The sequence below is a fragment of the Salvelinus sp. IW2-2015 genome, linkage group LG4q.1:29 (assembly GCF_002910315.2).
Source record: "Salvelinus sp. IW2-2015 linkage group LG4q.1:29, ASM291031v2, whole genome shotgun sequence".
Classification (NCBI taxonomy): domain Eukaryota; kingdom Metazoa; phylum Chordata; class Actinopteri; order Salmoniformes; family Salmonidae; genus Salvelinus; species Salvelinus sp. IW2-2015.
In genome coordinates, this window is record NC_036842.1 from 48,405,931 (window position 1) to 48,428,844 (window position 22,914).

General features: G+C 40.6%; 1 protein-coding gene across 2 annotated transcripts in view; it reads right to left on the reverse strand.

The window, feature by feature from the left end:
* Positions 1 to 25: 25 nt before the first annotated feature.
* The window catches only part of sv2 (synaptic vesicle glycoprotein 2), a 34,585-nt gene continuing 11,696 nt past the window's right edge, over positions 26 to 22,914 (reverse strand). Inside the window, exons 8-13 of one of the 2 annotated variants that reach the window (XM_023984854.2) lie at positions 16,964 to 17,056; positions 16,532 to 16,620; positions 16,237 to 16,364; positions 15,880 to 15,975; positions 15,402 to 15,561; positions 26 to 446 (exon numbers count right to left, since the gene is read on the reverse strand). In XM_023984854.2, coding sequence (XP_023840622.1) covers positions 437 to 446; positions 15,402 to 15,561; positions 15,880 to 15,975; positions 16,237 to 16,364; positions 16,532 to 16,620; positions 16,964 to 17,056 — 576 coding nt within the window. In that variant the 3' untranslated portion in view covers positions 26 to 436. Of the gene's footprint in view, positions 447 to 8,418; positions 12,396 to 15,401; positions 15,562 to 15,879; positions 15,976 to 16,236; positions 16,365 to 16,531; positions 16,621 to 16,963; positions 17,057 to 22,914 lie in introns of those variants that run through there. The other variant, XM_023984853.2, reaches the window with a different exon arrangement.

Below are 22,914 nucleotides of genomic sequence, written 5' to 3' on the forward strand. Positions count from 1 at the left end.
GGTTCCTTGTTTATTTGCTAAAAAACCCGCATTGAGTGTTGGCTTCAAGGGAATATGAGAGTAAATTCACAAATGTACACATGACCTTAGTGTGTGTTTATATACAGTACCAATCAAAAGTTTGGATACACCTACTCAAGGGTTTTTCTTTTGTGCTATTTTATACATTGTAGAATAATAGTGAAGACATCAAAGCTATGAAATAACACATACGGAATCATGTAGTAAACAAATCAAAATATATTTTAGATTCTTCAAAGTAGCCACGCTTTGCACACGCTTGGCATTCTCTCAACCAGCTTCAACTGGAATGCTTTTCCAACAGTCTTGAAGGAGTWCGCTCTGCGGTCCAACTCATCCCAACCCATCTCAATTGGGTTGAGGTCAGGTGATGGAGGCGAAGTCATTTGATGCAACATTCCATCAATCTCCTTGGTCAAGTAGACCTTAAACAAAGGAAGGAATGAAAGGCACACCTGTTAATTGAAATGCACTCCAGGTGACTACCTGAAGCTGGTTGAGCGCATGCAAAGCTGTCAAGGCAAAGGGTGGCTACTTTGAAGAATCTAAAATATATTTTGAATTGTTAAACCCTTTTTTAGTTGGTTACTTCATGATTCCATATGTGTTTGATAGTTTTGATGTCTACAATGTAGGAAATAGTCAAAATAAAGAAAAACCCTGAATTGTGTCCAAACTTTTGACTGGTACTCTGTGTGTATGAATGGGTACGCTACCCTGGGAAATGGGGATTAGTTGAAGTCAGGTGTCAATACTTATGCAAAACTAGCTAGTTCCTCTCTACAAATCATCACCATGTAGAGTGCCTGTTTTGCGGCCAATATTTTTGGCCTCAACTGTATGTCCTGTTTGACTATCTTGCATAAACCAAGTTCCCTCCAGTTTTACAAAATGTTAGTATTCATGGTTTGCACCTGTCTCAAAGTCTCATTGTTATCATCTTTCTACAGCTGCTGCAGCATATTGTTGTCTGAATGATGGTTAATGCCATAGAATTAGGAATTACAATACTAGAATGGCATCCACCCTTGTGATAATCCAAAAGTCAGCCATGTTGGTTTGTGATCAGATATTGTCTGAAACAATGAATGTGAAGAATTTATCTGCACTGTATGTGTACTAGCTAGCTAGCCAATTTTAGAATTGTTCTAATAAACTGCCAATATGCTAACATTCCATTCAAACAATGAAGTCAATCCACAGCCATACACTGGCTCAAATCAGTTGATAGGAGTTAGACAAATTGTAAATGCAACACGAACTGATATCATATAATCGCACTTGCAGCTTTACAAGAAAACAGAATCTGAGACATTTATGGTCAAACATGAGGCTATTTGTATAAAACCCATAAACTGTATWTWTGACAATATTCCATTACACAATGTCTGATACATCACGTGTCTTTTTAAAAAAAAATTATCCTGCATAATTAAAAGGCAGGAAATGCATCACCTATGCCTCTACTGCCATTCATTCCAATTAGACTGGTTTTGGATTTCTCCCTGTCCAAGATGGCTGCCATTTTTTCCCAATATGTAACAGGTTTATGACATAACACCTCTAGTAATCTTTTAGGATCTCTGGTTAATGTCAAGTCTTTCTGATCGGGGCCAATGATTGTTTCGTCAAATTTACACTATAGTGGCCTGGAAATATGTTTCTAAAGTACTGTAGACCGATAATTAGTAAACAGGTTTGCCATTATGATAAAGTTTATTTTAGGGAGATGGCAAAGTTGCCATGCATGAGCTAGCACAGTTCGTAAGAAATAGACTGCTGCGCCACTCAGGAGGCCATTGCTAGCGAAGGCAATGCATCGCAGTTCTTGAGGCGTCACTACAGACCTGGGTTCAATCACAGGTTGTGTCAGATGCCCGTGACCGGGAGACCCATGAGGCGGTGCACAATTGTCGAGGTTTGGGGAGGATTTGGCAGGCTGGGATTTCCTTGCCCCATCGCGCACCAGCTACTCCTTGTGGCGGGCCGGGCGCCTGCAAGCTAACTTCGCCAGCTGGACGGTGTTTCCTCCGACACATTGGTGTGGCTGGCTTCCGGGTTAAGTGAGCAGTGTGTCAAGAAGCAGCGCGGCTTGGAAGGGTCGTGTTTCGGAAGATGCATTGGCTCTCGACCTTCGCCTCTCCAGTAGGGGAGTTGCAGTAATGGGACAAGACTGTATCTACCGAAAAAGAGGTAAAAGAAAGAAATAGCTAACAACGTTAACGTTAGCTGGCAAAAATGTTGTCCTCCCCTTAATCTTAGCTAGCTAAAATTATACTGCATCTAAAGTCAATCTGGAAACATCACGATGACAAAAGCTTGCCCTACTAAGTATTTGATTCCTTTTGAAATGTCATGTATTTCCAAGCTACAGTAATGCACTTTAAACTAAATCATCAGCACCCATTGACGCTGCATTGAGTAGAACGCTCAGCGAGGCATTAGTCCTAAAACGAAAGTTCAAAAGTAGACTCACAAAAATGTCAACTTTTGAAATTGGCTGAATTAAGATAACTTCAACCCTGTTAATTTATTTGGCATCTGGGCACTTACTATAGTAATTTATTTAACTAAACTTTCTTTGAATCAGTTTCTGTCTCTACAAAGGCCTGGTCTTCAAACTATGGAAGACGGCAAAACATGTATCAATAATAATAACTGATTGGACTTACTTGGCACTTTTCTAGACACCTAAAGCTATTTACAGTGTAAGGGGAAACGCCACCCTAACCCAGTTTACATACTCTATTTGTATTTATTTTATTGGCCCATCCACCCCTCTCTTCGGAGGACAAAAGATAACTTTGTTTTTCTGTTCTGTACTTTGTCATGTATTTGTACATGTTATGTGGACCCCAGGAAGAGTAGCTGCTGCATGTGCAGGATCCTAATAAACTAAACATTTAATATTGCAATGTATAGCCTGACCCCATTTCATGGACCCAAGATCCATAGGTATCAGCCTACACAGTGACACCCACAGAACACAACTGTGAAGTTTTTACACAAATATTAGCGTCATCGCTCTTAGGACCTGATTTCATTGACACAAGATCCATAGGTAAGGCTGTACATTACAATATGAATGTTCAATACACACAATAGGCTCAATATTGAGGTGATTTCCCAAAATCAAAGATTTGCAATAAGAGCTACGACAATATGTGTGTAGACTCTGAACAGTTGTGTTCTGTGGGTGTCACTGAATAGGCTGATACCCCATATCATGGACKCTAGATCCATAGGTAAGGCTGTACGGCGCATACAGTATGCCTCCAATGCAATTATGAAGTCTAATACATCCACAGTGTGATTTCAACTGATTTGTCCTTAGTCAAATTAACTAATTATTGTATTTTGTTAAATGTATATAACATTCCAAACTTCTTAAGCATTATCTAGCCCAAATATGTCATGATTCCACTATTTGTATCTGTTTGCATCAGTTTCAATGCAGGACTTTTATTTTTGAAAGCGAACCACAAATGTCACTATTGTGGCTAATAGTTATTGTGGGTAGCTTCACATAGGTGGCTCTGGAAGTGCTGGCCTCAGCTGAAAACAACATTTCCGCTGTACCTGCTTTTCCGTGTGGAGGCATGCATCGAAAACTTGGGTCAGCCATATATTTATATATTTGCTAGCTATTCATCTGGGCCCGGTTTCCCAACAACATCTTAAAAGGTCATCGTTAGAACCTTTGTAAGAGCATCCTTGAATTTCTGAGACGTTTCCCAAAATCATCTTTATTAACGTTATGCTCGTTATGCGCAGTGGTCTAAGACAATGCAGCTCAGTGCTTGAGGCGTCACTATTAGAGGTCGACCGATTAATCGGGGCCGATTTCAAGTTTTCATAACAATCGGAAATTGGTATTTTTGGGAGCCGATTTTTATTTTTTATTTTTTTACACCTTTATTTAATCTTTATTTAACTAGGCAAGTCAGTTAAGAACACATTCTTATTTTCAATGACGGCCTAGGAACGAGGCAGAACGACAGATTTTTAACATTGTCAGCTCGGGGGATCCAATCTTGCATTGATTACATTGCACTCCACGAGGAGCCTGCCTGTTAGCGAATGCAGTAAGCTAAGGTAAGTTGCTAGCTAGCATTAAACTTATCTTTAAAAAACAATCAATCAATGACTGTCATTGCTCCAATGTGTACTTAACCATAAACATCAATGCCTTTCTTAAAATCAATACACAAGTATATATATTTTTTAAACCTGCTTATTTAGCTAAAAGAAATCCAGGTTAGCAGGCAATATTAACCAGGTGAAATTGTGTCATTTCTCTTGCGTTCATTGCACGCAGAGTCAGGGTATATGCAACAGTTTGGGCCGCCTGGCTCTTTGCGAACTAATTTGCCAGAATTGTACGTAATTATGACAACATTGAAGGTTGTGCAATGTAACAGGAATATTTAGACTCATGGATGCCACCCGTTAGATAAAATACGGAACGGAATAAACGTTTTGTTTTCGATGTGATAGTTTCCGGATTAGTCAAAGGTATATGGTTTAGAGAGAAATAGTCGATGGTTATAATTCCTGTAATAACTTGCGGCTGAARTTGAAAGGGGTTCCTTCGTTATTTTACCGTTCATGTCTTCCATAGAGAATGTCTTGATCTACTTCAAATAAGGTCTGTGTTTCGTGCAGGCTTAAACCGCCTCGACGTTTTGATACCAGTGTAAATCTCACTAGGATAAGGTAACGTTTGTCAACATATTTTCATAAATCCTCTACAATTTTTTTTTTTAATCTTCGCTTATATTTAGCCAATATTGATCAGTTACCTTGTCCTATGGATATCTACACAGTTATAAAATTGTCACGGTGATGTAAGCCTACACGAAACACAGACCTTATTTTAAGTGAATCTAAAAATATCCTATGGAATAAATTAAGGAACCGCTTTTCAGATTTTGCTAGAAGGTGTCATGGGAATTATGACTCGCACTTTGGTTGTCAATTCTTACCATGCCCATTATTAAAATAGGATTTCCTGCATATAGAAATTAAAGTTTTTGTTTTCAACATTCATCACAGGTAACTTAAACTCTATTTTTATTCAAACAGTTGAGTATTTGTCTCCTAAGCAGACTCTTCAGTATCATTGTCACTTCAGCGCTGTGTGTGTATTTATGTATTATATTAAGTTAAAATAAAAGTGTTCATTGTTCATTCAGTATTGTTGCAATTGTCATTATTACAAAAATGTGTGTGTATGATATATATATATTTAAAAACATATATATATATATTTTTAAATCGCCCGATAAATCGGTATCGGCTTTTTCTGTCCTCCAATAATCGCTATCGGCATTGAAAAATCATAATAACTGACTTAAGACAGGGAATTTTTACTGATTAAATGTCAGGAATTGTGAAAAACTGAGTTTAAATGTATTTGTCTAAGGTGTATGTAAACATCCGACTTCAAGTGTGTGTGTGTGTATACACATATATATCTTGTGGCAGACCAGGGGGTTTGGTCAAGACGTTTACACATATCAGACACGGACAGAGAAGGATTAACTCAGTTTCAAGGGTGTTCATTTAAATAATAGCTCAAAAAGGATAGGTCTCCCCTATGAGACCCTCTCCGGGATGTCGTCTTCTGGTATTCCGGGTCTGGCTGTATCCTGTCGGGCACAAAACTGAACTCCCTCTTCTTACCTCTGCAACCGTCAACAATACCACGGGAGTCCTTTCTTCCCCCGTTCCCCTTGTGTGCTGCCCTTCTGGCAGCTTTATGGGCCTTGCACAGCTGGTGAGCAATCCGCCCTTGATTACTCACCAGCTCCCAATCAGCTCCAATTAGTCCTGGCTGGAGAGCCCGTCGAGACCTGGCACGTCCAGCAGATGGAGCCATCGCCTCGTGATGTATACTCCATCTGTTACCAGGGCTCGACGAGTCTCCCCCTGGTGGCTGACCTGCTGTACGTCACAATATATACACGTATAACTTTGAGCTGGATTGCCTGTCTTTGCAATTCGTTTATTTTCGTTTGCACTCGTTAGCATACTGTGCCCTCCTGAATTATTGGCACACTAGGTAAATATGAGGGGGGAAAAAGTCTGTGAAAAAATGTAATTGTTGTTTATCTTAAACTCTTATCAAATCTAACCTTTGAGTTCGTAATCAATAAATATGCATGTTTTTTTTAAAGAAAGTGGCACAATTATTGGCACATCTGCATTTAGTACTTTATGCACCCTCTCTTTGCCAAGAGAAGAGCTCGGAGTCATCTCCTATAATGTTTGATGAGGTGGTAGAACACACAGGAAGGGATTTGAGACCATTCCATCATACAGAATCTCTCCAGATCCTTCAGATTCCAAGGTCCACACTTGTGGACTCTCTTCAGCTCACCCCACAGGTTTTCAATGGGGTTTAGGTCAGGGGACTGGGATGGCCATTGCAAAATCTAGATTCTATGATCAGTGAACCATTTTCTCCAGGAATTTATGTTTGTGGTTTGGCAACCCTTCCAATTTACTTGTTGGCATGGGAGTGCCGTCTAATTGTAGTTTTTGTGGACCCAAGATGTAACCAACTTTTGCAATTCTCCAACTGTGATCCTTGGATATTTTTTGGCCACTTGAACCACCCTTCACACTGTGAGTGGGGGCAAAATACACTTGTATCCTCTTCCAGGCAGGTTCATCACAGATCCAATTGTTTTAAATGTCTTAATTATTGCCCTAATAGTGGAGATAGGTTTTTTTTCAGGTGTGTAGCTATCTTTATAGCCATTGCCTGATTTGTGAAGGTCAACAACATTTTCTCATTTAATTTATGGTCTCTAACCTTTCCCATGTTTATGGATGACTAAGGGAGTTTAGCCTGTGTGTCACCTCATATTTACACTCCAGTGAAACAGGAAGTCATGGATGACCACTTCAGAGTTCCCAAAGACGCAGATGAACTTTAAGTAAAATCTTAAATCTGAATGTACATAAATTACATGTTGTTCACAACAATTTCTAGTGGTGGCAATTTATAACATTTATTTTATTTAACCAGACAAGTCAGTTAAGAACAAATTATTATTTACAATGACTGCCTACCAAAAGGCCTCCTGCYGGGACGGGGGCTGGGATTCAAAATAGGACAACACACACATCACGACAAGAGTGACAACACAACACTACATAGAGACCTAAGACAACAACATAGCAAGGCAGCAACACAGCATGGTTGCAACACAACATGAGAGAAGGACAGTATGACGATATGAAAATCTGGATACCGCCCAACCCTAAATATAACCCTACCAAATGGCCCAAACCAACGTAGCCTATGGCGATAGACACCTACTTGGTGGAATCTCCAGGTTTGCATAAATGCAGAAGAATATTACAGCTGTTATTTGGACGGATACAGCTCACTAGTCCTAGTAACCTTTATGCAAAGTGACTTACCAGTGATGAGGTGTTTTGAACACGTATCGAGTAACAGGAGCTGTAACAGCTTTCCATCATCATCACGGCGTAATAGCCTGAAACCATGAGGTTCGTCTAACCTGGACCTTAGGCAGTTGATGAAACTAAATTTGGTGGTCTTTTCTCCTATTGCTTAAAAAAACCAGTACGCAACAGCTTTTCGGCATCTTAAAAGCAGGGTTAGTTAGCTAATTGAAGAAAGTCCTTTGGAATCGTCTCTTTGGCTGATAATCGTGACGTACATTCCAATGCAACTAAACAAAAACATTTTAGAATGTGTTTTTAGGTATGATGTAGTTTGTTGATTTAAGAATGACTTCAATAATAATATCTGTGCGCATTTACTGTATATGAATTTATTCATTCATGTATTTGTGTGTATTGATTGATTTATACATTTATTTCTAATTACGGCAGGTTTGGTCCTCCATACAAATATAGCCATCTGGTTAATCCCCTGAAAGTTAGCTTGTCAACTAGCCATATTGAGGTGATCTGTTATTAGCTAGCTAGACAATTTGACGTGGTCCAATCAACAGCCTATCATGTCTGTCAGCAGCAAATCGTGATTAAACACTTAAAAACAAAATGGGGAAAAGAGAGKCAACTTCACTAGGAACTGTATGCCTACGTTGGAGAAAAAAGTACATTAGGTCTATTTATAACTATGTTTAGCCAATTGTACGTTTCTACCGGTAGCTTGCAAAGTAAACATTATCAGCTAACACAGTATTTTTTTGTTTAGTTTATTAATTACATCGCCAGCAATTGCGCCCTTCTGCTGCTTGACAGGACGGGAAATTAACCAAAACCACTCATACTTGTCAGGTATAGTTGACTTTTATATCACTCAAATATCCAAWTAATAGTGGCCAATATTGATATATATTGAGGCTACTGTTAGGTTATAAAAATCAGAGTAAGAAATCGACGGACACTATAAAAGCTCCAACCAAGTTTATTCACCCCAAAGGATCGAACAGCTTAACAAACAAATAACAGATTCTCACAAGCACTGATATTTAACCCTTTCTCCTATGCTGAGCCCCTTACACATCTGAACAGCCAATACACCTCTGTTGCTATCCAGAAGACTAGTTATATATATTCTTCCTCACTTCATCTAACCTGACCTCTGCCCAAATTCCTCAGTCCTCCCCAACTCATGGCTGTCATGGTGACTGGTACTAGACTGTCTCTTCTCCCATAGGATCCCTGATGGCAAAAAATAACATATCCTGACATAATGTAAATGTTATACATTATCCTCTCTCCCTCAGTGAAATTAATAAGTATATTTCATGATTCCAACATTTAAGAAATCAGAACCCATCACTACCGTCGAGTATATGCAATTCAAATTACATGATCAATGTTTACTGATTATGAAAAGCCTACAGTTACTTTAACACTGATGATAGAGCTAAATGTGCACAATTGTTTTACATGGAATAATCTGACATTTGTAGTTCTGACTGTGCTCTTGAAGAGGTGATGACATTACAACCAAATAATTAGCATTTATTTAACAGTCTCTTAAACGGTAAGTAGTTGTCAATGGTTTAAGCGGAGCTGGGGGTCTCCTTGCCCCCCAGCAACCAAATCGAACGCTCTGCACCATATCTGGGTTTCGATGCAACGTGTGTTATAACATGGACTATAAGCAGTGGCAACCCATCCTTACAGATGGTCATACATCTTTGGATCTAATTAAGTAAACTCAATGCAAATACCTATACATTGGATTTTCTTAGCATTTTGACAAAATGTTGTGGGCCACACTATCTTGATTGTCACTTGACTTAAAGGGGAACTCCACTCAAACGATCTTTTGGTATTTTCCCCAATAATCAACTGTTGATATAGTCCCAAAATGTTTTGCATGTCAGCAGTCAAGTTCAAGCAAAGTATCACCGGCCACATCATGATGATGATGCGTTTTGTGATATGGCTGGTAACACTTGGCTTCTTGAAATCCAATATCTTTTAAACTTGACTGCGAACATGCAAAACATGTTGTGATTGTATCAACAGTGGACTAATGAAAAAAAGACCAAAAGATAGTAAGTGGAGTTCTCCTTTAAGTGCCCAGACTCAAGCAATGAATTAATGAATCACTGATTTATTCATATCGAATACACAGTGAGCACCAACACTTACACAGCACTTTATTTTAAATTAAACAATGTTAAACTGATGTTAAAGAGCAGACTGTCAACTTTAATTTGAGGGTATTTTCATCCATATCAGGCGAACCATTTAGAAACTACAGCACTTTTTGTACATAGTCCCACAATTTTAGGGGAACAAAAATATTAGGACAAATTCTCTTATGGTGTATTATAGTCAAAAGTGTAGTATTTGGTCCCATATTCCTAGCACACAATGATTACATCAAGTTTGTCACTCTAAACTTGTTGTATGCATTTGCTGTTTGTTTTGATGGTGTTTCAGATTATTTTGTGCCCAATAGAAATGAATGTCATTTTGGAGTCACTTTTATTGTAAATAAGGACAGAATATATTTCTACATTCATGTGGATGCTACCATGATACCATTACTTTTTTCCTGTGCCAATCAAATTTGAACAACATTGTTTGTTATCAAAACAATAATAAGCATCCTGGGATTAGTTTAAAACGACCCGCGACATGGTTTGTGAAATTACTCGGGGGGGAAAAATATAATATATAAAAATGTAAAGTGTTGGTCCCATGTTTTGTGAGCTGAAAAAAAGATCCCAAAAATGTTCCATATGCACAAAAAGCTTATTTCTCAAAAATGTTATGCACAAATTTGTTTACACCACGTGTATGGGGTCATGTGGGCGAGCGGTTCGCTGATGTCAACGTTGAGAACAGAGTGCCCCATGGTGGCGGTGGGGTTATGGTATGGGTAGACATAAGCTACGGACAACGAGCACAATTGCATTTTATCGATGGCAAAGTGAATGCACAGAGATACCGTGAGGAGATTCTGAGGCCCATTGTCGTGCCATTCATCCACCGCGATCACCTCATGTTACATGATAACGCATGGCCCCATGTCACAAGGATCTGCACACAATTCCTGGAAGCTGAAAATGTCAGTTCTTCCATGGCCTGCATACTCACCAGACATGGTCACCCATTGAGCATGTTTGGGATGCTCTGGATCAACGTGTACGACAGTATGTTCCAGTTCCCGCCAATATCCAGCAACTTCACACAGCCATTGAAGAGGAGTGGGACAATATTCCACAGGCCACAATCAACAGCCTGATAAACTCTATGCGAAGGAGATGTCGCGCTGCATGAGGAAAATGGTGGTCACACCAGATACTGACTGGTTTTCTGTTCCACGCTCCTACTTTTTTTATTTACTTCTTTAAAAAAAAAAAGGGTATCTTTGACCAATCGATGCATATCTGTATTCCCAGTCATGTGAAATCCATAGATTAGGGCCCAATTCATTTTTCAATTGACTAACTCAGTAAAATCTTTGAAATTGTTGCATGTTGTGTTTATATTTTTGTTCAATATATCAAATGCGTGCAAAATCGGAGGTAGAAAAATTTTACAAAAAGTAGCTCCGGTAATGAGTAATTTTTTTAACCGTTTGATCTAGAGAGGAGCCGTTTTCTATGCTGTAAAGCTGCAAGTATGACTGTCACAAAGCTGTTTTTCCTCTAGCACTGCTGTGTGACAGCAAACTTGCAAAGCCTATACGACTGGCCTGTGCACTTGGTTAACCCAGAGATTAAATTATATACAATGTATCAATTTTGCTTGCTCTGCACACGCTGCTCCAAAGTATTAAATGTACAAATGTAACAACAGAAGACTGATCAGGGTATGCATCCCCCTTGCCATCACGGCTAAATTATTATATTTTAAAAACTGATGAAGGAATGGATGTGCAGGAAGAGCAGACGGAGAGAAACAGGTGAGTGATGGCTGGAATGGGATGGGCTGGCGGATTACAGCTGCTACACGTGATATGGCATGAAAGTTAAGTGGACATTATTGTACAAGAGACTAGTTGCATGTATTTTTTTTTTTTTACAGAATTTATAAACAAAACTGACTTTATACACATTTTATAACAGGCGCCAGTGCCTTAGATCGGTAGGACTGAAAAATGTGGTAGTGTTATATGAAACGATAATCTATAAATGTTGGTATCATGATGTTTTTGTACGGTGATATTACTGTGGTACCGGTATACCATGCAACACTAATTCACATTAATGTAGAAGTGTTTAGAAACATATTCTATTCTTATTTACAATAAAAGTTCATCCAAAATGACAATACATTATTTACCATTGATTATTTTGTGACCAATAGAAATGAAACCACCAAAACAGCAAATGCATCCAACAACTTTGTAGATTCAGAAGCTTGATGTAATTATTGCATGCTAGGAATATGGGAACAAATACTAAACTTTTGACTACTTTTAATACACAACAAAAAATGTGTCACTGTCCCCATACTTTTGTAGATCACTGTATTATTAGCTCTGGTCAATGATGTAATGATTGAGAAACCATTAAGGTACACGGTTTCTCAAAGTGCACTTGTGCAATCCAGCATTTCACAACATCCGTTTTATAAAATCTATTCTACGTCTATCTTTGGTCATGATAGGAAAAAGGCATCTCTAGGTAGACTAGGTTCAGGGAATAACCCTTGGCGAGGACTACGAGCAGGGGGAAAAAAGTGTCTTCTGGACTTCATTTTCACAGAGACCTCAGGTGAGCTCTGCTTGTTTAGTGCGTGGAAGGCGCAAGGCAGTGATCCCCCCTGTCAGCAGCAAAGCAGACACAAGTACAACTGGTATCACACAGTTGGTGTCCACCAGCTGGCCAAAGACTATGTTACCCATGATGGCTGCCACTCTGCCTATTCCTGTGAAGAAGCCCAGAGCGGAGGACCTAAAATAAACCAAGATTGACAGTGAGCACAGTGGGAGAGACAAGACAATCAGCCTGGCAAAGAGCCTTTGCTGGGAAATTGTTTAAAAGAAGGCTGTATGGTAGCTTGGTCCCATTACATGTCATAGGAGTTGGCAAGACAGCAGAAAAAGATCTTGGACCAGTCGTGACAATAGAGGACCAATAGAACCCGTTCTAAAGTGGACCTGGGGCTTTCCCACCCGGACCCAATATGCATAAATACATTTCTTTAAATATAGAGACCCGTTCCGAACGGACCCGAGGACAACTAGGCCCGTTATGTATAGTCGTGGCCAAAAGTTTTGAGAATGACACAAATATTAATTTTCACAGTCTGCTGCTTCAGAGTCTTTAGATATTTTTGTCAGATGTTACTATGGAATACTGAAGTATAATTACAAGCATTTCATAAGTGTCAAAGGCTTTTATTGACAATTACATGAAGTTGATGCAGAGAGTCAATATTTGCAGTGTTGACCCTTCTTTTTCAAGACCTCTGCAATCCGCCCTGGCATGCTGTCAATTATGCTGCTACTCAGCCATAAAAGCTAGAATATGCATATTATTAGTAGATTTTGATAGAAAACACTCTGAAGTTTCTAAAACTGTTTGAATGATGTCTGAGTATAACAGAACTCATATGGCAAGCAAAAACCTGAGGGAAAAATCCAACCAGGAAGTGGGAAATCTGAGGTTGGTCGATTTTCAACTCGGCTCCTATTTAAGATACAGTGAGATATTGGTAATGTTGTACTTCCTAAGGCTTCCACTAGATGTCAACAGTCTTTAGAACCTTGTCTGATGCTTCTACTGTGAAGTGGTGCCGAATGAGAGGGGATTGAGTAAGGTCTACCATGACCTGAACATGCGCTGACCATGCGCGTTCATGTGAGAGCAAGCTCTGTTCCATCGCACTTCTGAAGACAAAGGAATTTTCCGGTTGGAACATTATTGAAGAATTATGTTAAAATCATCCTAAAGATTGATTCAATACTTCGTTTGTCATGTTTTTACGCACTGTAATATAACTTTATAAACTTTTCGTCCGTACTTTCCGCTGGACTTGCCCGCGCGTCGTGAGTTTGGAAAGTGTACTGAACGCTAGAACAAGGAGGAATTTGGACATAAATGATGGACATTATCGAACAAAACAAACATTTATTGTGGAACTGGGATTCCTGGGAGTGCATTCTGATGAAGATCATCAAAGGTAAGTGAATGTTTATAATGTTATTTCTGACTTCTGTTGACTGTACAATATGGCGGATATATTTTTGTCTTGATTGGGCTCTGAGCGCCGACCTCAGATTATTGCATGGTTTGCTTTTTCCGTAAAGCTTTTTTGAAATCTGACACAGCGGTTGTTGCATTAAGGAGAAGAGCATCTAAAATTCTATGCATAACACTTGTATTTTCATCAACATTTATAATGAGTATTTCTGTAAATTGACGTGGCTCTCTGCAAAATCACCGGATGTTTTGGAACTACTGAACGTAACGCGCCAATGTAAACTTAGATATTTGGATATAAATATTAACTTTACCGAACAAAACATACATGTATTGTGTAACATGAAGTCCTATGAGTGTCATCTGATGAAGATCATCAAAGGTTAGTGATTCATTTTATCTATATTTCTGCTTTTTGTGAATCCTTTCTTTGGAAAAATGGCTGTGTTATTCTGTGAATAGGCACTCACCTAACATAATCGTTTGGTTTGCTTTCGTCGTAAAGCCTTTTTGAAATCGGACACTGTGGCTGGATTTACAACAAGTTTATCTTTAAAATGATGTAAAATACATGTATGTTTGAGGAATTTTTATTATAGGATTTCTGTTGTTTTGAATTTGGATGCTACCGTCCCACGTACCCTAGAGAGGTTAACGAGAGAATCACTGACATGATGTCAGCTGGTCCTTTTGTGTCAGGGCTGAAATGCAGTGGAAATGTTTTTTGGGGATTCAGTTCATTTGCATGGCAAAGAGGGACTTTGCAATTCATCTGATCACTCTTCATAACATTCTGGAGTATATGCAAATTGCCATCATACAAACTGAGGCAGCAGACTGTGAAAATTAATATTTGTGTTATTCTCAAAACTTTAGGCCATGACTGTATATATCTGGTTGGATCCAGAGCCTGTCTGATCCGAGTGAGGGAAGCAGCTGAAAAGTAATTTAAGTTAAAAAGGAGCTGAAAGCGAGAGGGGTGTCGCTCTAGCAGGCGGGGGAGGGGCTGTACTGTGAGCGAGTGACATGGGGTGCAGGGAGGAAGAGACAGCAACCAACCAAGCCGACTTAGTAGACTAATAGCTGACATAGCTAGGTTATTTATCATCAAATATGATTACGTAGTATCTGTCTTGGATTGCATCAAACCGGGAGAAGCTAGTTAAGCTAGCTAACGTTAGCTAGCAGGCTAACTGAGGCTGCAGCGCATGCGCTTCCTCATCCTACAGTTACAAATGACAACAACGCCATTCTGAATATTAAGTAGCAGCCTGCCTACCAGTTGGTTCTTGGTTGTTGTAGCCTATCCTTCTCCTTTAACTTTTGATTCCATCTTCCATTGATTAAATATCTCTTAACTTTTGCCACACACGGAGTGAGGCTCTTTGACGTTAGCCTAATGCCGCTTTGATGACTTATGATTGGTCAACAACAAGCTATACGCGCCATGCTGCACTCTCGTGAAAAGCTACAGCAGCAGCGTGAATTACGAAATGTCTCGCTTCTACTGCAGCAGTCGCGTTTATGATCTGTACGGGCCCTTCCGGACAAGTCCGTTAAAATTACACATGCCCGAGACCCGTGACAATCATATTAGATCAGACCCATGACACTATTTAGAATTCTGGATCCGGACCCGCTTGGGTCTCGTGTATTCCGGTACAGGTGGATCTGTGAAGCCTTCTAGTACATAGGAGTTGGGAGGCAACACAAACAGATCTAGGACCAGGCTATTATGATGGTGTCTGCAGTTACCGTAGCTGGGTGGGGTAGAGCTCAGTACCCAACACGTCCAAGGAATTCCAAGCCACCACAGACACTCCACTGAAAACACAGGAGATGAGCAGACTCTGTGCTTTCGTCTTCACCTCGTAGATGAGGAACACACTCACACTGGACAACAATAGGCTGCAACCTGGGACAGAGAGCACAGTACATACTTCAAAAAACCAGACGGACACACACAGGGAATAGAATCCATGCCAAGATGGCTTTGGTTGGAATGTGGATCTAGGCTAGCAACTTTGACTTGATTCCGGCATAGACCACAAACATGGGTTAACTGTGAGAGGCTTTGGATCAAAGCGTCTGCAAATGGCCATTTTATGACACCATTCCCAATGCTGCAAAATTATTCTGATTGAGCCACAATGTCACTGAAACTTCTAATAACTAAATAAAATTTTTGATCATGCCCTACTGTCTTTTAAGAAGGGAGGGGAAAACAACTCACAAAGCAGGGCCTTTCCTCCAATGACATCCATTAGGAGAACGGTGAAGATGTTCCCTGGTAGGTTTGAGGCTGCAGTGACAAAGCCCTCCATGTACACTGCGAAAGGAAGCAGTCCAACACACTCACTTAGTTTTCAATAAATAAAAGTGCCAGTAAAGTGCCATGAAATATACCTTTTTACTTGAATAACAAACTTTGCAAAATGTTATAGATAGCGCAATATTTCATCATTTAAGAGAAACTGGTGCCCACAGATTTACATAACATACATAGCTACTGTTTACACAACCTTTTTCTGTAAGTCTGAGAGGAGTGAGCATTTTATTGAAAAGTGCATTGCTCTCGTGTTGTACACACCTGCCGTTTTGACTGGGTAGCAGCTTTGGTTGTCATGGCTTTGTAAGCGAGACACGTTGGCACAAGGTGAGCCTCCATCCTCTGCTCTCTTGAAAAGCTCTGGGAACCACATCCACAGACCATAGTATCTATACACACACACACACAAAGGGGTTAGGACACAGGATAACTACCCACAGAAATATTAGCTGTCAATGTTTATGTATATTTGTGTCAAAAAAGTCATCCGTACATACAGTATGGATAACAAGGACAGCTGAAGACAAACATTGTATTAAGCAGAGCTGAGACCCACCCAAATGAGATGCAGTAGAATATAACGACCAGACATACACTTCTAGAGGCCAACTCTCCAACAAACAGCTGTCTTATTGGTGCCAAGACCTGCAACACAAGCAACATTGATTTAAGTGAAAATAAACATGTCCTACATACAATAAGTGTTATTGGAATATTCACATACTGGGTTTGTATTTTACTTTGTGCTGAACCTCATGTGATAAAGAAAAACCTGAATGTAAAGGCCAACAGCATACATGTATATAGGGGATCTGAGATGCAGCATAAAAGTACAGTACAACATTTCCTTCAGCAAATCCGATAGTTTTGAAGCTGTGATACCCCATCGGAGGGTGCTCCAGTCTTGAAGAAGAAAAAAAACACCATGAGAGTGTATTTGTGTATGTGCCGGTCTCCTATGTCTGTGTACATGTATGCATGGTGTTACCTGTTTGAGGAGGTTGACAAAGCGCTGAGTGTATGTTCCACCTCTCCTAGTCTCCCTCTCTTTCTTCTCAGAAGGGATATGCAGCCCACAAATCTGTAAATGATATAGAACACACTATATTTAACATATCAAGTGAAAAGTAGTAGCATCATTAACATATCTAATTCTACTAATGAAGGAAGACTATGATTGATAGAAGTATGTTTACTGCTTGGCTGGAGCAAAAGCCTGCAACCACACTGAAACGTGAAGGGTAAGGGCCGTATTCAATCCGTATCACGGAAGTTCAGCGTTACAGCGTGATTTAAATTTAAAGGCAATGTTCCCGTGTTAGCCGAGACTGCATTCATCGTACAACACTGCATATATTGGCTCAATCGGAAATTACCTTTCACATTTCTATCTCGCTATCTGTAACACTTCAGAGATACAGATTAAATAGAGACCCAAGATTGATCACCTCTGGTATATGAGCTAATACCATATGTGCAGTTAATCGAGGCCAAAACAAAGGGATTTGAAAAGATAATATCAACAAAATTGGGCAGCTTTTAGTTCAGAGATATGGGGAGCTAAAACATACTGTATGTCTGTCTAACTTGCAAGTGTGATTTTGCCATTACTGTGAAGAGGGGCTGATCAGAAAGGTCATGAGTGCCAATTTCCCTCTACTTTTACATACCGTGCTCCATGTGATGGGCTGTATTTATTTACAAAAAGAAGGAGACACGTGTTCAGGAAGAATGGATCGATTTAGAGATATTTACTGCTAACTGGAGAAGCAACCACTATACACTTGCATTAACACAGTACATGCAGTTCATCAAGGCCAAAACATTAAAAAGTGATCTTTCTAACTTGGGAGTGTCAAAGTATTTTTTCCATTGGGGCCATTACTGGAAAGAGGGAGCACAAGTGAAGGCCACATTTATTTAAAAAAAAAAAAAAAGAAATGGAGACAAAAATGGCCCATGAACCACATTTGACACCCCTGGTCTAACTGGTCCCTCCAAGACATATACTGTATATTGAGCAGGGTCCACAATATGAAGCATACCTAATCCTAAACTGATATGTGATATAAAAATCATGTATTTGAACCCAGATCTGGCTGTACATCCATTCCACGACCATAGTGTGTACGGGCCTGAAAGCTTCTAATGGACTGATGAGGTCATGAAGTCATGACATAGTGAGGGGAACGGCACCTCCGTACCTTCAGGCTCTGATCAGGCCCTACACCCAAACAAGGGCACTGCGTTCATCCACCTCTGGCCTGCTCGCCTCCCTACCTCTGAGGAAGTACAGTTCCCGCTCAGCCCAGTCAAAACTGTTCGCTGCTCTGGCACCCCAATGGTGGAACAAACTCCCTCACGACGCCAGGTCAGCGGAGTCAATCACCACCTTCCGGAGACACCTGAAACCCCACCTCTTTAAGGAATACCTAGGATAGGATAAAGTAATCCTCCTAACCCCCCCCCTCCCCCTTAAAAGAGTTAGATGCACTATTGTAAAGTGGTTGTTCCACTGGATATCATAAGGTGAATGCACCAATTTGTAAGTCGCTCTGGATAAGAGCGTCTGCTAAATGACTTAAATGTAAATGTAACATAGGAATGAATGGTGTCACGTGATCAATTCATATAGCCATTGTTTTTTTAAAGACCAGCATCAATGTTAAATTAATTAAGTACTTAAAATTAAGTTGTTAATGTTATACTTAAAATATATCTTTGAAATGTCACATATTTGGATAGCAAAATATTGTATTCAGTTGTATTCACGTAAGGGGAAGTTCAGGATTTTATAACTTGATGTTTTATGGTTCCTCATCCTGAAAGTAGTCTATAACATGTGACAGGAGACACTGTAATCCATGGTTCGGTTTTCCATGGTTTCTTTAAACAGCCACTAGAAACTTCTATCATTTATGGAACGCCGTTTGGGTCTTTGCGTGTCAAAAAGATACACGTTAAGTAACACTATTTGACACGTCAAATAACAATATGTAAACTATATGCAAATGTTGGCCAATCACTATATGAAAAACTTCTCATTCATCATCACCAACAAACGACTAAGTCATGTCGAACCTTGAAAACATGAGACCGCTTTTTAAGTTTTGCCAACCAAGTGCAACCACCCCAGGAGGATCGGGTGGTTCAAAGGTAGGATTAATTCTGGTAAGTCAGGTAATACCTGGCAAAAGTCTACATTAACCGGCACAACTACCTAGTAACGTTAGCTTGCTAATGATTGCAACAGCTACCGTYGGGTGCGCGAGTATGGGCGGCGTCGATTATGCTGAGTGTCATTATTGTAACTTTTATAACGTTTGCACATGTCAGATTTCAATCGTTCAGGAGACGGGATAATGTTGGAGTCAAAAGGCGGCAAACCGGGAGAATCAGGTTGATAACTATGAGGGTTTGCCTGATCGCTGAGCCTAACATGCAGCAGCTGAACAGGATAGGTACATGTTCCCTATATCCATGTAGTACATGAGGACACAGTGCGATGCACAGTGCTTGCTTTGTAAGTAAGCTAGGTGTGAATCTATCTTGTGATTCAACATAGATTTATTGTATGTTATTTTACTGATTTAAAGATCATGGACTATTTCCCTGTTTTATATTAGCATACTTTTTATTCGATTTAAATAATGTTTCCATATATCAGTATATTTAGAGTGTCCTGTGAGGCAGATCAACGTGCCCCATGGTCAGGAGGAGAGCAGCTTCTTAAAGGTTTTGGGGGAAACATTCCCCCAGATGAATCCAAATGTAGAGGCCTTTAAGACAGACAGGAGGAGGCTTGTTCCCCTACAATTAAAGGAGTGTTGTCAAGACAATGGAGGACAGAGATGGTGTGGTTGAATTGGTGGCTCAACAATTTGTCCAAGGGAGCATGCAGGTGGCCTTGGAGCAGTAAGTCAACTCTGTCATAAATCTGTGAAGTACTTGTCATTACCTCCTCTAACATAAGTATTTTTAAATCAGTCCACCCCCCTAAATCAATACACATCACTATATTGTCCTTAACACTTATTTTAAATATACATACTTTCTTTAAACCATAACAGGTTCAAATATCGTCTCAACTCTCTTGGGCTGCTTGAAGCATTGGGGAACCACCCGGACAGCTTCCGAGCACTTTTTGTGGACTCCATAAAGCCTCCCACTGCCAGGGACCTGTTTAAAGTAACCTATTCCATACCTGGCGGCAACCGGCGGTGTTTGGAGAKCGACACCATCTGCCACTGGTTCAACTGGCTGGCTGAGGTGCAAGGTAAAATTAGTAAATTGTTCCAAGTTTATCCGTAACTGCATATTATTCCATTTTGTGATTTAAATATGTATTTTAAATGTTTTACTGTGTACTCCACAGATGGAGAATGTCCTCTAACAGTGGCGATGGTGTTTGAGTTTGCTACTGGGGCAACGGTGGGTGTGAGGACACCCCGACCATTGAATTCCTCCACAGCGCGAGGGCGTCTCGCTGGGCAGCAGAAGAAAAAGTACCCAGAGGCAAACACGTGTGCTGTGACACTAAGGCTCCCTCTTCATAGCACCTACAATGCCTTTAGGGAATTCATGACCTCGGGTATTGTGAATTCCCCACATTTCGGTGTTGCATAAAAACATTTTTACGATACATAATTGTATCTAGTAGCACTAACTTACAGTAGCAATTGAGTGTTTGAAAATGTAACTGTACATCAATATTTAAGCATTTATCTACTTACATCTGTATTGTTTGTACAGTGCATTCGGAACGTATTCAGACCCCTTGACTTTTTCCACATGTTATTACGTTACAGCCTTATTCAAAAATGGATACAATACTTTCCCCCCCCTCATCAATCTACACACAATACCCCATCATGGCAAAGCAAAAACAGGTTGACATTTTTATAAATGTATTTAAAAAAAATAAAAAGGAAATATTACATTTATGACCCTTTACTCAGTACTTTGCTGAAGCACCTTTGGCAGCGATTACACAATAGTCTTCTTGGGTGACGCTACAGTTGTATTTATTTAATACATTTTAGAATAAAGCTCTAATGTAACAATGTGGAAAAGGTCAAGGGGTCTGAATACTTTCCAAATGCACTGTATTTCCATATTGGCTGTTATTGTTCACTTAATGATCATTAAAATTTAATTATACACACTACTGATGATGCGCTCCCCAAATTTCACCAGTCTCACTGTTCATGAACTCTTGGAAGTGCTTGCACAAAGGATAGTAACATCTCATCCTGTGTTCTTGGAATTCTGCATATCTTGGACTAGTCCAGTACTGCTGAGAAAGATCAGCTGACAACAGGGAAAGTTCCTTGTGGCGGCACGGAGAGACGGCTGACAGGAGGGAATAGACCCCACTGGGACAGTCATGGGGTAGCCTTCCCATTTCTGTAGTTTCCATGCTTCGCAGTACTGTTGGAAACCACAGCGTTTTAGCTACAGAAAGTCAACATACGAGAATACCCTAGAGTCTGCGAGAGCGGGGGCGGAAGATGACTCCATTGGCTGACAACATGGTAACGACTGGACCGGAAACGACTACGAGTAATGAGAGCACAGCACAAGAGAACACCACAAGCAACTGTCACAAGTTCCCGCTGCAACAGCGGGCCACAAACAGATGCAGGTATGTGCTGTAGGTTGGAGGAAAGTTACATCACACCATGGGTTGAGGATCCACCAGGGGAAGAAGGGGTGTTTGGGTAAAGAGAGACAGAGGCCTCGCATTGATCACTTTCTGCGAAAGCGATCAAATCAGTCGAATGAAGCAAGCAACTGGACGCGCAAACCATAGTTTGCAGTGCATCAGTACCACTGTCCAACTGAGGTGAACCAACAACAGGAGTGGAACTCACCAGCCTCCAGACCTGCAGTCGAGGAGGAGACTACCAGGCACAGACCGTATGTGAAGTGGCCTGGCGCCAGTGACAAGAAGTTGTGGGAAGCAGTGAATACTGACTTACCTTGACCTCGAGAAACTTCGAGGCACACGTGGAGAAGAAGTTGGAGAGGATGGGAGCCATCATCTATGAGTACGGGGCAGAAAGCTTTGGAGTGCAAGAGGCAAAAGGCGGGAGAAAGGTTCCAACCCCACAGTTTCCAGGAGGCAACAGAAATCAAGCGCGTCGTTTCAAGAAAGGAGACACGCTTAAGGAAACAGTGGAAGAAGGCCTCGGAAGGTGGAAAGGAGGGCATAGAGGGACTTCAGGCTGACATTAAACCGGTTGCAATCCCTCCGTAGAGCAGAGAACCTACGGAACGCAGAGGAAGCAAGAACAAACTAGAACTCGATTTCTATAAAGATCCCTTCAAGTTCCTTAAAAGTCTCTTCACGAAGAGGAAAAAAGTTGGAGCTCTAAAAACAAAAGAAAGACCTAGTGGAGCACCTGATAACAACAGAACTTTGACTCCAAGCGACATGAACCATCTCTGTACATCCCATCAGATATCCCACGCCATTGAAACCCCGGAAGCATCAATATTGAGACGCAGCGCCCTCCGACATGGAAAGAGGTGGAAAACACAGTTCGACGGGCAAGAACAGCAACAGCCCCGGGGCCAATGGAGTCCCGTGCAAAGTGTGATAGAACGCAAACCAAGGACCGTTCCACGGGTCACTCTGGAGGCTTATGAGAACGCTTGGCTAAATAAGAATATCCAAAGTGTGGCGTAGGGCAGGCCGGGGTCCTGATCCAAGGAGAAGGATGGCCGTGAAACACAAAGCCAAATTCCGCCCAATCTCCTTCACTGGAATGTCGAGGGATAAAATCTTCTTTAGTCATTTGACCCAGAGGAATGTCGTTGTACCTGCCAAGGAATGAGTCGAACACTCTTAAAACAGAAAGGCAGGAATATCAGGGTTCTCTGCTGCTTGAAAAACAGAGTCCCAAGAATCCAAAGGCCAAGGAGTGGAGAATTTCT